The following is a 14,664-nucleotide window of genomic DNA, read 5'->3' as shown; positions in this document are numbered from 1 at the left end:
AACAAAGATCCGTGATCTTAAAGATTCACTTTGATAGTTTTGGACGCAAAAGTAAAATATTCGCAAAGCTGAAAGAACGCACTGATTCAGGATTTCCAAAATTGGCACTTTTGATGGTTTGGATTAGACCATATTTTGTCATGAAGGGTGTGGTTTTTGATTGGCTATTCATACAGTTCCTTTTCAATCAGCCCAATACTAAAAAGACTACATTTACTCCAAACAATCTATAGAACTTATGCTTTAAGAAGAAGAAAAATATGTCTCAATTTGGCTTACCTGAAATCAGCTAAATCTGCTCCAAACAGTTTGCAAACTGATCAAGCGGAGCTGAAATTGCTGTTTGCAGCAATCTGTCATTCAAACTGCAGATTGGTCCCATCAGTAATGTCGGCCCCATTTTGGGGTCACCCTCATTCAGCGTTCACCATTGTTGACATTTCAAGATTTCTCTTGAAAATGGTTGGGCTGACCTATCATTACCTCTCCTGGGCTCGTCGTTCCCATCCTCTCTGGCCAGGATTATCCATCCTAATTCGATACTAGTGTCCCATCGCCCGTGCCACCCCCCATCCGACCCGCCTACTTGCCCTATCCCACGGTCAGAGCCCGTTCAATCCCCATCCGCATCGGACTCTCTGAATCTCTCGTGATCGAGTGCGGGCTGCCTCCCCATCATCATGTGCGGCTAATCGCGGTTCATGCCCGAACGACGACGGTCATGTCCCGTTGGGGCTCATCCGCCGCCCATCCAATCATCGCTATCCGTCCTGGGCCCATCGCCTCGCCGCCACCCTCCTCCGCCTCCTCCGCATCTTTCTCCTCATCTTCATCTGATTCGGGCGCCGGCCTGGCCGCGCCCGCCCACGCCCTGATTCCCGGCCACCCGCCCTCGACTCGACTCGGCCAGGCAGGGCCGCCACTCAGCCGCGTCAATTTCTGCGCCATCCAGATCGAGCTCGACAGTCCAGCGCCGGAATTGAGCCCCGACATCTCGTACAATCGGGGCAAATCGCTGGAGGACGTTTTTGACACGCTCACGCTCCGCCCGCCTCACGATCCGGAAGTGGGATTGGCCCGCGCTCGCCGAGCCCGTGGGCGTCGGAGTCACTCGACCTTGACCATCACCACGTTTCGCAACTGGGATTCCACCATGAGCGTCAGCCGTGAGGCGTCCACTTCGAAAGAGAGCTCTCCGCCGGATGACGGGCCCGACGCCTCGTTGTGTCTGGGTGCGTCTGTGGCCTCGGCCGTAGCTTCAAGTGTGTCGCGAGCCGCCTCGGTCGTAAGTTCGGCCGAAACCGGCGAGGACGTGCTCAAGTTCGTCTCGGGCAATCCATTTGTCGAGGTCACCAAAGGCGTGATTCATTTGTACAAGGAGAATCAGGCCACGTCGCTGGAAGATGGCGTCATTCGCAGTCCCATGTTGTGCATTTTAGGCGTTCCGTCCAAGATCAAGACGCTGGACTTGCTGCAGTTCACGGCGCCGTCTCGGGAGGATTTGGAAATGATGCGGATCATCCAGGATGGCAGCCCCAATCAGTATATGGTGTTGTTACGGTTCAAGTGTCAAGAACCGGCCGACGAGTTCTTTCAGGCCTTCAACGGGGCCCGCTTCAACTCAATTGAGGAAGATGTGTGCTCGTTGGTGTACGTGAGCAAGGTCGAGACTTGCCGCGAATCCGAGTATTACCCGTTGGCTGGACATACGGAATTGCCGCTCTGCAGTATTTGCCTGGAAAGTAAGTAGACCCAGCCAACATCAAGTCCTCAACTGTAACTGTTATCCATCTCAACATTTGTGCAGAGTGACTTTGTTAGTTAGTAACCATGGTAATCTTTTAGACCTAACCTGACCAAAACCTAACCAAATCTTTCGGTTGCCAGGGCCTGGGGGCGCCTAGGCAGCGGCGCAAGCCTGCGGCACCTCGCTGGCAAGGACCCAAATTGCACAAATGTTGGGATGGATAATGAGTACAGTCCTCAATCAGCACCGCGTAATTTCCTCCTTGGTTTTTGCCAGAACAATTGAAGTTGAAGCTTCGTTTTCCAATTGAAAGTATGTCATCAGTTTAAGGCCATCCAATAGGTTCAATTTAAGAGATGGTTGGTCGTTGAGCCAAGGCTCACCCAATGAGAATCAAAGCTCTTTTTTTTGTTTCGAGTGTGGCTCTCAGTTGCTATTTATTGATTAGGGCCATCCAGTCGAGCTCGTGTCTGATGATGATGATTATTATTATTATTATTATTGTACCCGCCCTAGAAATGGACGAGTCCATCTCCACGGTATTGACCATCCTATGTAACCACACGTTCCATGGGTCTTGTTTGGCCCAATGGAGTGATTCCACTTGTCCCGTGTGTCGCTACATTCAGACCCCGAATCGGGTGGAGGAGGAGATCTGCTCCGAGTGCCAAAGCTCTGACGATTTGTGGATGTGTCTCGTGTGCGGTTACGTGGGATGCGGCAGGTATGAATCCATCCTGATTTTGGCGCATGTTTGAATTATAAACACGGCGTTTTCCAGGTATGTGGGCGGGCATTCGCACGCTCACTTTAAAGACACGGGTCACAATTACACCCTGGAACTGGGTCAGAATCGCGTGTGGGACTACGTAGGTGATAATTTCGTCCATCGATTGGTTCAAACGGACGGTTGTGATGGCAAGTTTGTGGAGGCCCAAGAGGGGCCTCATGCCCACGAGGGTAAACAAAGTAGTGGGAAAACCGTGGATGGCGTGTCCGTCAATTCCGACGAGAAGATGGACTCGATCCAATTGGAGTACACATATCTGTTGACCTCGCAATTGGAGGCTCAACGTAGATATTACGAGGAGAAGATCTCGCGGATGGAAGAGAGCGCCTCGCAAGAAATGGAAGAGGTGGTGAGTCGAGCTCGCAAGTCTGTGGAGGAGAGCAAGCAAATGGAGGTTAAGTTGCTCGTGCTCTCAAAGGAGAAGGCCAAAAGCGACCAGAAGCTCGCCCAAATGAACTCCAAGTTCCAGAAACTGCACCTTGAGCTCCAAGAAGAGAAGCAGATGAACGAGAGCTTGCGACGAAATCAGGGCGAATACCAGAAACGCGTGGATCGCTTTGAGAATCAACTCTTGGATGTGAAGACGGCCAAGGACGCGGAAGTCAAGGAGCTGCAAGAGCAAATGCGTGATCTCATGTTCTATATGGAAGCTCAGCAGAAGATTGCTCAGTCGCCGATGCGAGACGAGATTCAGAACGGAGACGTCTCCGTTGGGTCCAATGATGCGGCGGAGACGTTCACGGGAGCGGTTCGGAAAAGTCAAAAGAAACGGAAAGGCAAGTGAGATCGCTGATTAAAAATCATCACCACCACCTACCGGGCTAATTAGTCAAAGCCGTTGACTGCTTTTCCAATTCTTCCTCACACAAATATTACGCGATTAAAACGTTTTAAGAAGGCAATAACACTCTACAAATATCATCGATATCAGTAATGAAAACAGTGTCATTGTGTGAAAGTATAGTGGTTGGATGTATATTCTCTTTGACTGGTTCTAATTCGTAAACTCTTTTAGATGCTCTTTTTCACATGTCAATTTTGATAGGGCGTGATATTTCTTTGTAACATTCGGAATTGAGTTTCGTGTCCAGATCACCAGAAGGAGAACCTGGGAAACGGGCCATCCTTAAGTAGACTCATTCTGAACGACAATCGATTTTGCTGGACTGTTTCTCGTTGGTCTTGGTCAGGTTCAGGTTTATTGCCCTAGAGGGTCTTTCCCACTTGGTTGGGACTCGGAAATGGGACCAAGGTGGTTGCATTGGTTCACCAGGAAGAACAACGGCATGCTTGGATGATGCATGACCATGCGTTGCTTTTTAAGCATGGTCATGGTCTTTTTTGAAATAGTCTTTGATTTTGGCATGGATCTTGGCATCCAAATTGGAGGCTGATCCCGGAACGCTCGGCGATTGAGACGACAAGCCTTGGGGTCGCGGATTCGCTTGGCCACCAGATGAGTGGCTCTCTTGGGAGCTCTCATAATCCGAGTCTCCGGGCGAGGATTCTTTGGTGGGCGATTGGGGCCCAGACGAGATCGAGGGTGGCTTCTTGAAGGTGGGATTGTACTCGCGATTCAGACCCCGGACAATGAGATCTTCCAAGGTGAGATTGTAGTGCTCTTTGGGATCGATCCGATAAGTGGGGGCCGTCGGCGTCGTGGGAGGCGGCAGAGGAGCCGCGGAAGCCGTGGACGGGCCAGGAGGAGGAACTGGAGGAGGCTGTGAACGATGAACGGGTGGTGGACAAGAGGGACCATGGGTGGAGACCTCATTATCCGGGCTCTCAAGGGTCTGAGATAAACGGTAGATGGTGCGCTTTAAGTCGGCTTTGAGCTCTTGGGCTGTTCGGAACTCATGGCCGTGCCGCATTTGTCGGGCCGTACCCCATTTGAAGCGTAAACCACGATTCTCCGGCGTTTCCCGCACCACCATGCGACAGGCGTAGCACAACCAGAGCGGATCTTGGTAAGCGGTTAAGCCACCGCAAGCCGCATGAATACCGCGACTTTGACAAGCGGCACAACGGGTCAGGTACCAATCATGATCAGGCGGGCCTTCGCCCAATTGCCGACCCCGGGGACAGATGCAAAACTTGGCGCCACACACTTTTATGGGGGGCGGTGGAGCGCCCGTGGGCCAGGTAGGGCGGGGTTTAAGCCCTTCAACGGGAAAGTAGAGTCCATAGATCCGGATTTCCCGGGCAAAAACGGTGTTGTCGAAACACAACGGGCACTGAGTACCGGCCTCGGCTAGAATGGCGCTCTGCAAACAATCACGGTGTAACCACCCGCCGCAGCACGGCGCCCGCAGCACGTAAAAAGTCGGTCGGAGCTTATCCAAGGCTCGCGCGCACAAGCCGCACTCGGGCCGAGCCACCTGGGCGGGTCGCACCGCCGTTGGTGCGACCTTCTGCACGGGACGATGGGCGGAACAAAAGGACTTGAACTGATCAAAGTATTGCTGGACCGATTTGTTCCGCATGCCGCACGGCAAATGATAACTCTTCTTACACGTGGAGCGGGCACACCCCACCGTAGCGCCCTTTTGCTTACAATACACGCATTTCAAGCGTGATCCGCGCCGCAATTCTCGCCGCACATCCACGGGCAGGAAACCCCGCAATCCTTCATCCTCCGAGCCGCGTTGACCCAAGCCCGAACTAAATAGTAGGCAGAAATGATGGGCCCGCAGATCGTCACATTGCAGCAACGGGTCGAAGGTCGACGCGTAGGCGTGGCACAACTGGCACGGCGCCCCTTCCGCCCCCGATTCGTCGGCTTTGACCCGTTTCACCGGACTCAAGTGCGTCCAGGTCGTCAAGGGCGCGGTGTGCGACCGCTTCCAACCCGCTCGACGGGCGCCAGACGGGCGGGGCCGCGCGCTCGCCCCACAGGGCTCTTCACTGGATGAGGACATCCGCTCAAGCGGTTTCAACCCGACTCAGCCAGGCCCATCCACTAATCGCTCAGGCCTCGTGCCTCAGCTCCTGGGGCCTGGTCCAGCCTCTTCATACGGCCCTATACCTGGGACCGCTGGTACAACTGGCCAGAAATAGCCATGGGCGTGCTCGAAGGTGGGACAAGTGCGGCTCACTCTTGGTGGGACCCACTCAAACCTGCTGCTGTATGTGTAAGAGGGTCAAGCCTAGGATGCCTAGGCAAAGCATTTGGCACATGCGCAGGAGCTGAAATGAAAAGGGGATTGACGTGACTAGTGATGGCATCAAATCAAGTTTCAAAATTGGGATTGGCAGAAAGCTAGGCAAGCCAAAGCACGAGCCGTTTCCAAAGGAACGTCAAAGATTAGGTTTGATCCCAAAAGCAACCCTGGTTTGATGGAAGAAGTATCAGGGTTACTTTTTGTGACTAGCTAACGGGCTTCCAATTTTCCGCTGGTGATGCCAGATGGCGCTGAAAATGTAAATTGGTAGCCCTAGTGGCAACCTCCATGATTATTTTTTCATCTCATCTGTAGTGATGGAGTGATGGGCCTTGGTGCTGATTTTTGATCTATTGCCTGTTGAAGCAAAAGCTTGATTCAATCTTGTATCAGATCAAATGGAATCAGAATCAGGGCACTTTTACTGAAATGGACCTTCAAACAAGGTATTCAATGGGCCCACTCTTGTTTTCATGCTTACAAACAGGTTAAAATGGTTGTTCCAGAATTGAACTTAAAATGTATGTCATATCAACAAAATATCTGGCCTATTAGTTGCAATAGCTCTAGTAACAAACAAGACCAGGGATACAAGGAAAGCATTTGAGATCATATCAAAAATTTTGAACGCTTTTTGTTGACATGATAAACTACAGTGCCGCCAGATTATTCCCAATTACTCATTTTGATGTTTGCCAGGCATTCATTTTGGCTCCATTATGAATAGCATTCAATCAAGTTAGTTGAGAAACTCATTGCTAAGAATTTAATGCTGTAATTTACAATACGAAATTTTGTTCCAACACAATGTGGCCTTTAATAGGTTTCAAATGTTGCTTCCAAGTTCCAACAACTCTGACTGGTGACATCTGATTGTTGGCCAAACTGATTTTACTACAGAATTGAAAAGTTCTTGCCAAGGCACTTGTATTCATGTGCAAGTGCATCATACATCATAAAGCTACAAGGTAGTTCCAAAAGCAAGTACTTACAGACATTGATCACTTTGCTTCATCACCAGTTCAGTCCACCAATCCCAATTGATGTTTTCCAGATTAACATCAACAAAGTACAATGTATGATGGCGTCTCCCACTTCTTGGCTCTTCTTCCACCTCTCAAATGTCAGCTTGTTCCAACTTGGTTAGAGATCTTGAGCCAATGAATTGGCATTGAGTTTTTCACTTTTTCAATATTTCAAAATTTCAATAGGCAGGGGTGATTTTGTTTCACCCTATAAAAGCTCAACATTCCCATTGATAGTACAACCATGGAGAAGGGATGGAGATTCAAAAATCAGGAAAGTCTTAACAAGCCTCAATATGATGAATGGTTAGAAACACTATAAGGAAGATTGAGCTGAACTCTATTCTTGTCAGAAAATTCCAAGCAAGGAAAGAGTACAAGAAACAAAAACACCCAGGAAAAGAGTCTTAACAGGCTTGCCAACTAACCCACAAATGAATGTTGACCTCAAAAGCCAGCCAAGCCAAAATCAACAATCATGATTCCTGTAATTATCACAACTATAACTCTTGAGAATATATGAGACCCCAAATTATATCCTGTCCAATTCATTATGAATTAGAAAAAGAGATTCATTGCACCACTTAACTCATACAAAACATAAATACAAACGCACCCAACTTATCTCTCTTTTACCAACATTACTTGGCGTAGACAGAATATGCAGATATGTACGTGGTATGTGTAAGTACCTCATAAGGGCCACCTTACATAATGAACTTTTCTGATGACATGCTAGGAAACTGAATATCTCTCCCTTTTCAGAATGCCAGATTTCTTAAATCTGGTCTTAACGTGGCCTGACTGGCAAAGGTGAAAAAAGATATTTTCTTTTGCAAGCTACTCTATCCTGTAAACAATGAAGCCATTTCATAACGTCAGATTATTTTACAAGTAACTTTTTTGAGAAGTTTGCACTTACAAAAGCATCTATTAGTTTCCAGTTGTAGAGACATGGCTTAATCATGGTTGGTTTCCACCTAACTTTGTGAGCAATTTGTGTTTATAAAATATGGCTTTGAACTAATAATGGCGGCACTGAAATCAGCAGTGAGGGAATCAAACTGTTAGGATGTTTTTTGAACTGGAATGGAACATAAAAAATCAAGATCAAAGCTTGCAAGCTGATCAGCTTGCATTACATGTCAGTACCCATCAGTACTTACATCCCAATTGGTCAGCCCACTTTCATGGAGTGGTGTAGTGCTGTTGCGCTGTAGTGCTGGACTGGCTAGCCCTGTCAATACTGGCCTAGTTCAAGTTGCTCCATCATGGCTTGGGGTGCTTGAAGTGACAAATAGTGAAGTTTTTGCCTCTGATGTCAAGGCTGGAAGGTCAAAGCCTGGCCCAGCCCACCCACTCATTCTCCATTTCTCAATTTTTTTTATAAACCAGGCCATGTCCAAACTTGTTAAGTCTACACTCTAGTCCCAAACTTTAGATCAATAAAAGAAAATCTTGGATTTTTCTTCACTAAATCAGGCTAATGCTATCAACTTTCCCAGGCTTGCAAATTATTTTATGATGGAATGTAAGGGAATGCAAAAAGTTGCTCACTAGCTCAAAAAAAAAACTATCTACTCAGTGCCTGAGTCAAGTAAATGTCTTCACTCTTTCTTCAGCTTTTCTTTGATGAGTGTTGGCTTTTCATTTGCTGCTTGCAAACTAGGGGGTTGGCAGCTTTGAAAATTAATCATTTTCCAAGGGTGACTAAACTTTGCTTATGGCCAATTCTTTAGTGAAGTCATGTTAGGTAAAATATTCCCTTTTGTATTAATCTTAGGTACTAATCTTTGTTTAATAAATCATGTATCAATAAAAGTAGCGGCAATTTCATGTGAAATCTAGTTTAGGGGCAATTTGGAGGTTTTTTTTTGCATTTAGGCCATCATCAAGTTTACAGTACATAAGGGATTTGCCGACATTAGCTTGAGATTTATGTACTGGTCTGAAGATTTTTTCCTTCTAGCCCAGAGCATGATGCTAAAAGGATTCTAATTGTGATTGATTCTGAAACGGCTTCAAAAACGTTGTCTTGTAGCAACAGTTTTGGACAAAATTATTTGACCTTGAAACTCGCCTTTTTACTTTGACAGGGATTGCTCTGATTGCTCCTTTGACTGTTCTTACCCACAATTTCAATCAATGACAAACCTTGTTTACATTTTGCCACCATTTTGTGACGCAAGGCCGCTGAATCCTAATTGGTTGGCGTTGATTGTTTGAATCTTGTTTGAGGTTTGAATTGGCTTGTTTATTGACATTAGTAATCTCAAGCACCCATGGCGTGGGTTGCTGAATAGTGTCGCATTTCAGACCTCCAACCAAATGATGTAACCTTAACAATGGAGTGACTGACATAACACCTGAATTTAGACTAGTGAAAATGAGCTGATGACACTTTATTTCACCCAGCTCTAGATAGAATCCGGTCTAATTTTGAGTCAGATCTCCTGTCTCTCTACATACTGGCCTAATTATTTCAAGGCATGGTTTTTTTTTATGTCCGCTCTTGCCTTTTGGCTTCATTTGATATGGTCCTTCAGCTACAAATTAATATTGAATGAATATATTTGAAGTACTGGTTAAGTTACACTTTACCCAACAAGTACATGTCGTGCCAGACATTGGTTGTGAATTCCCTTGGGGTCAGCTGTAGTGAATCCTATCTAGTTCCGGCTACGTCGGCCCCCTAACCTCTTCGTTGCCAAGTGCAGGAAAATAAGAAACCCACTCGGTATAGAAATGTCTCGGTTTTTGTGAGTCTTGGTCGGCCTTAGCTATCTGAATATCGGCCGCCAAACATCGACCCCATGTTTTTTCGAGGCCATTTATTTTCATCGTTGAGTTGATCCCAGGCCATTTTCTTTCGCCCGCTCTTTCCCGCCAAAAGCGCCAAACTCTTCTTTCTGTCTTCAGGCCACATTGGCCTGAGAAACAGCGCTGCCTGTTATAGTAATATATATCCCAGACAAAGATGACTGACTCTCCAAATTTTGTCCATCAATCCCCATTTTCCACCCCTATCCCCTAAATATCAGAATAAACATGCTTAAACGACATAGCAGCTGTCAAGGATCCCGGTATTTTTTTCTGCTCATGTCTGCGTTACGACCCGGTTTTATCACTTTGCTGACCTCTGGCTCTTTTCTGTCGTCTTTTGGACTCAACCCTATGAAAAGCGAATGGCCAACCTGAAGAGTGGATGCTGGGATGTTTTGCATAGTCTGACTTGATTGAGCCCGCCTTCCCCTCAATTGGGTCTCCAAGCTCAAGTCAACGCCGCCTTGCCTTTGTTTCCGTCCTTGACAACCAATCCTCGCATCGGGTGCCGCCATGTCTTCACCTTCACCCGCCACTCCGGGCACGCCCACTTCGGATTCGCGTCGCGGATCACGCCGATCGTCGCGGAGTTCGTCTTTGATGCCCGGGCCCGAGCCTTCTTCCGATCTGGCTCAGCCCCTACCGGCCAGTCCCACGCCCCTGGAGGCGTCGGCCACGCCCCACACCGCCAGTCAGGAGGCCCCGCCCCGTTCGGTCCCGCCGGGTGGACCCGGCTCGGTCTTGGTGTCCGAGATCGACTTGTCTTCGCCTTTAAATTATGGCACGCCCTCGTCCGTAGGCTCGTCCCAGTTCCGTACCTCGGTGGGCGGAGCGCGTGGCACGCCCATCCGCATCCGATCGGACATTCAGTCGGAGCGACGGCTGCGGCAAGTCAATGTCACGCCGGCCAAGGGGGCGGGACCCGGCGGCTCGGAGAGTGATGTGCCGCCCCCCACCTCTGAGATGGGCGCCACGCCCAGTCGACGGAGTGGACGAAGTCGCACGGCTACCCCGGCCCGTGCCGCCCGTGCCCCGCCCTCGGAGATGGTGCCAGCCTCGGAAGTGTCCGATTCCGCGCCACATTTGGTGATTTGGGGCACGGATGTGTCCGTGCAAGTGTGCAAGCAAAAGTTCAAGAAGTTCTTGGCCTCGTTCCTGGATGAATCCGTCCAAGATGATGAGCGCATGGAAGGCTTCGAGGCCGATGAGCCCGTTTACATGCAACGTTTGGCCGAGGTAACTGAGTTTCCCCATGTATCAATTGTCCCCTTCATTCAAATGAGTGAGTCATGATTCTCATACAAGTAGTTTCAAAAGGGTTGAAATGCGATCCAATCTTGAAAGCGCTTGAAAACTTGTCATTGTTGTAGATCAATGTCACGGAGGATCCTTATATGAACATCAATTGCGGACACATCCAACAGTTCGACGAGGACCTTTATCGCCAACTGGTTTGCTATCCACAAGAAGTTATTCCAACTTTTGACATGGCCGTCAACGAAATGTTCTTCGACAAATATCCGGACATGGTCCTGGCCCATCAAATCCAAGTGCGCCCTTTCAACGCGGACAAAACGCGAAACATGCGTGCGCTCAACCCGGAGGACATTGATCAGCTCATTACCATCACGGGCATGGTCATTCGGTCCTCGAGCCTGATGCCGGAGATGGCCGAGGCGCTTTTCCGTTGCTCGGTGTGCCACCTCACGGCCACCGTGGAAGTTGAGCGAGGCCGGATTGCTGAACCCACGCTTTGCACCAATTGCAACACCAACCACTCGTTCACCATGATCCACAACCGATCCAAGTTCTCGGACAAGCAAATGATCAAGCTCCAGGAATCGCCCGATGACATGCCCGCCGGTCAAACCCCTCACACCGTTGTCCTGTACGCGCACGGGGATCTGGTGGACAAGGTTCAACCCGGGGATCGGATCTCGGTCACCGGCATCTACCGAGCCGTGCCGGTCAAAGTCAATCCTTTGGTCCGGAACATCAAGAGCATCTACAAGACCCACATTGACGTGGTCCACTTCCGTCGAACGGACGCCCGACGTCTTCACAATGGCGGCGATGAGAACAAAGAGCACGTTTTCGCCGAGGAAAGAGTGGCTTTGCTGAAGGAGCTGAGCCAGAAACCCGACATCTACGAGCGATTGGCTCGAGCCATCGCGCCTTCCATCTACGAGAATGAAGACATCAAGAAAGGGATCCTACTTCAGTTGTTTGGCGGGAGTCAAAAGGACTTCTCGCACACTGGACGGGGCGGCAGCTTTCGCTCCGAGATCAACATCCTCCTCTGCGGAGACCCGGGTACCTCCAAGTCCCAATTGCTTCAGTACGTTTTCAACTTGGTGCCCAGGTCCCAATACACCTCCGGAAAGGGTAGCTCGGCCGTGGGTCTGACCGCTTACGTGACCAAAGACCCGGAAACGCGCCAACTTGTCCTTCAAACTGGAGCACTGGTCTTGGCCGACAACGGCATCTGTTGTATCGACGAGTTCGACAAAATGAACGACTCCACTCGATCCATCCTTCACGAGGTGATGGAACAGCAGACCCTGTCCATTGCCAAGGCCGGAATCATCTGCCAATTGAATGCTCGAACCTCGGTTTTGGCCGCAGCCAATCCAATCGAGTCGCAATGGAACAACAAGAAAACCATCGTGGAAAATATCCAACTGCCCCATACGCTCATGTCTCGGTTCGACCTGATCTTCTTGATCCTCGACCCTCAAGATGAGCTCTTCGACAAGCGGTTAGGACGGCATTTGGTGAGTTTGTATTACCGCTCGGGCGACGAATCCGAGGAAGAGCACATGGACATGGCCATTCTCCGCGATTACTTGGCCTACAGTAAGCAACACTTCAACCCAAAACTGACGGACGAAGCTGGCACGCACTTGATTCAGTCGTATGTGAAAATGCGGCAAGTGGGAAGCGGTCGAGGTCAGGTCACGGCTTATCCTCGTCAACTCGAATCCCTGATCCGTTTGGCCGAAGCTCACGCCAAAATGAGGTAGCACCTCTTCTCGACATTCTTTTACAGGTTGAGGGCAGAACTAACTAGATAACAACTCGTCTTTCCTCGCTCTAGAATGTCCGAGACTGTCGAGGTCATCGATGTGGAGGAGGCCAATCGTATTCATCGTGAGGCTCTGAAACAGTCGGCGACTGACCCCATGTCTGGTACCATTGACCTGTCCATCATCACTACTGGTCAAAGCGAAGGCTATCGGAAGCGACGAATGGAAGTCAAGAACACCTTGAAGGCCATCATTGATAAGAAAGGCAAACAGCCTACGTTGAATTTTGCCAAGACTTGGAGTGAACTTCGAGATGGATCCGACATGGTAAGGGGCCATTCAAGTCGTCATTTCTTTAAACAAAATCCAAGTCTTGATCATGAAAACTGATTGGCACTTTTTCTGCGCAGATGATTACCCGAGACATGTACGAAGATGCGCTCAAAGATTTATCAGACGACGGAATCGTCACCTTGACTGGACGCGCCACCATTCGAATCAACCCTCGGTAAAACAAACAAGAGAGAGAAAGGCCCTGTTCTAAAAGCTTTTACTCTTTGAACTTGAAATATATTATGTTGTATAGTATGTATTTAAAGAATGCCGACCAAGCTGGTGCTCCATCTGAACTTCTCACAAAGCCCACGTGTGTGTGTGTTTGTGTGTGTGTTTGTCTCGATTCCTTCGAAGGGCTATTGAAGACTAATACTTAGGGCGTAAATGACGGACGTATACATATAAATCTAACATGAAATATTGAAATATCACGGATGTAGTTGACTCATTCTCAAGTTGGCTCAAATTCGTCAGGTGACTGTTGGGCTGCCATGATGACTAAATAGAAGCAACACCAGAACCACAGGCCCTAACCTCTCTTAATTCATAATTGGTCTTTGTAAGGTCAAAATTTCCACAAAATTTCCCATCTACGCTTAACACGAGGTCGCCAAACGCCTCGCTGAGATTTCCCCTTTCCCCTTCATTGGCAACTAAAACAATCCATCTTGCTACATGGAACCGAACAAAGCAACCGAAAAAATGACCACATGCTCATTTCAAAATTCATGAACTTTTAAATCCTTTTCAAAACAAGACTAAACATGCATGGAAATGACTATTCTTCCGTCTGAATCCAGAATTGATAGTCATCTTGACAATACGAGCAATTGCTGGGTGAAATGAGCCACACAAAATGCCGGAGGATTTTTCGAACCGTCTTTATGACTAATGAGTAGCATCACACCTCACCTCACAAATATGGCTTGGAGGTTAGGTGTGTATGGCATCAAATGAAGCCACAACATTCTCCAAACGAAACATACGTAGAATTAGTCGATACTCTACAAACGCCTAGAACCGATCCAACTTGTGACTATTGTGGGACAAGTAAGACTTCGAGATGTCACGAACATCCGCTCTATTTTAGTTTTCATCAGACATACCCATCCCATAGCCATCATCCAAGTAGTCGGCAAGAACGTGCTCTTCAATAACCTGTGGACACACCCATTTGTACGAAAACTAAGACATAACACAGTCTAAAACAATAACATACAAAGTGCAAGCGAGAGGGAGAGGGAGCGAAAAAGTTGTTTTTTTAACTAACAAGTTTCTGCCCGAATAGTATTTAACTTTTTGTCGACCTAGTTCATTTTAAGAGATATGAGCTACGAAAACGCAAAAACATGTTATAAAAGTCGAAAAAAGTGCAATTCGTTTGCTTCTTCAAACATTTTTGGTGGTTGTACAATACAAAAAATTCCCGATTATAGTCGTTCAAAACCGTATTGCTCCTTGGGTTGAGAAATATGATCTTGCTCATACACTCTTGGGGAAATGATAGAAATAAAGAACTCTTTAGCAAACGAAAAATTGCAAATTTGAGAGACCCGCTTACCGTTGAGCAGTGCTGCCCAACAATGCAAATGCATCATTTTCCCTATTTTGCATTGTTTTGTGTACTTTTCATTTTCTGCAGTTTTCATCATTCCATTGATTTTAAACCTTTTCCTTGACGAAACAGAAACAAAACTCAAAAAAGTGGTCTTCTTGTTTCCTAAATGAAGTGGTTCTCTTGCTCAGCACAACCATT

General features: G+C 48.0%; 3 protein-coding genes across 3 annotated transcripts; 2 read left to right on the top strand and 1 right to left on the bottom strand.

Annotated features, from left to right (window-relative positions):
• The first annotated feature begins 356 nt into the window (after positions 1-356).
• On the top strand, positions 357-3,530 carry LOC131892732 (BRCA1-associated protein-like). Its single transcript, XM_059242565.1, has 3 exons — positions 357-1,742; positions 2,264-2,471; positions 2,529-3,530. Exons 1-3 carry the CDS (start codon positions 722-724, stop codon positions 3,319-3,321), a joined length of 2,022 nt encoding a protein of 673 aa, XP_059098548.1. The 5' UTR covers positions 357-721; the 3' UTR covers positions 3,322-3,530.
• On the bottom strand, positions 3,486-5,691 carry LOC131892733 (uncharacterized). Its single transcript, XM_059242566.1, has one exon. It carries the CDS (start codon positions 5,453-5,455, stop codon positions 3,857-3,859), a length of 1,599 nt encoding a protein of 532 aa, XP_059098549.1. The 5' UTR covers positions 5,456-5,691; the 3' UTR covers positions 3,486-3,856.
• Positions 5,692-9,917: 4,226 nt separating this feature from the next.
• LOC131893202 (DNA replication licensing factor mcm4-A-like) lies at positions 9,918-13,164 on the top strand. The gene is made up of 4 exons (XM_059243170.1): positions 9,918-10,782; positions 10,917-12,565; positions 12,644-12,899; positions 12,983-13,164. The coding sequence occupies exons 1-4, from the start codon at positions 10,060-10,062 to the stop codon at positions 13,082-13,084; spliced, it is 2,730 nt and encodes a 909-aa protein (XP_059099153.1). The 5' UTR covers positions 9,918-10,059; the 3' UTR covers positions 13,085-13,164.
• The last annotated feature ends 1,500 nt before the right edge of the window (positions 13,165-14,664 follow it).

The sequence above is a fragment of the Tigriopus californicus genome, chromosome 2, assembly GCF_007210705.1.
Source record: "Tigriopus californicus strain San Diego chromosome 2, Tcal_SD_v2.1, whole genome shotgun sequence".
NCBI classification, from domain to species: domain Eukaryota; kingdom Metazoa; phylum Arthropoda; class Copepoda; order Harpacticoida; family Harpacticidae; genus Tigriopus; species Tigriopus californicus.
This window is presented reverse-complemented; position numbering and strand designations above follow the sequence as displayed.

Coding starts and splice junctions, on each gene's coding strand:
- LOC131892732 (XM_059242565.1), top strand. CDS start 722: ATGTCCCGTTGGGGCTCATCCGCCGCCCATCCAATCATCGCTATCCGT. Junction 1,743..2,263: donor CTGCAGTATTTGCCTGGAAA/GTAAGTAGACCC, acceptor TACCCGCCCTAG/AAATGGACGAGTCCATCTCC. Junction 2,472..2,528: donor GGTTACGTGGGATGCGGCAG/GTATGAATCCAT, acceptor GGCGTTTTCCAG/GTATGTGGGCGGGCATTCGC.
- LOC131892733 (XM_059242566.1), bottom strand. CDS start 5,455: ATGTCCTCATCCAGTGAAGAGCCCTGTGGGGCGAGCGCGCGGCCCCGC.
- LOC131893202 (XM_059243170.1), top strand. CDS start 10,060: ATGTCTTCACCTTCACCCGCCACTCCGGGCACGCCCACTTCGGATTCG. Junction 10,783..10,916: donor ACATGCAACGTTTGGCCGAG/GTAACTGAGTTT, acceptor TCATTGTTGTAG/ATCAATGTCACGGAGGATCC. Junction 12,566..12,643: donor GAAGCTCACGCCAAAATGAG/GTAGCACCTCTT, acceptor TCCTCGCTCTAG/AATGTCCGAGACTGTCGAGG.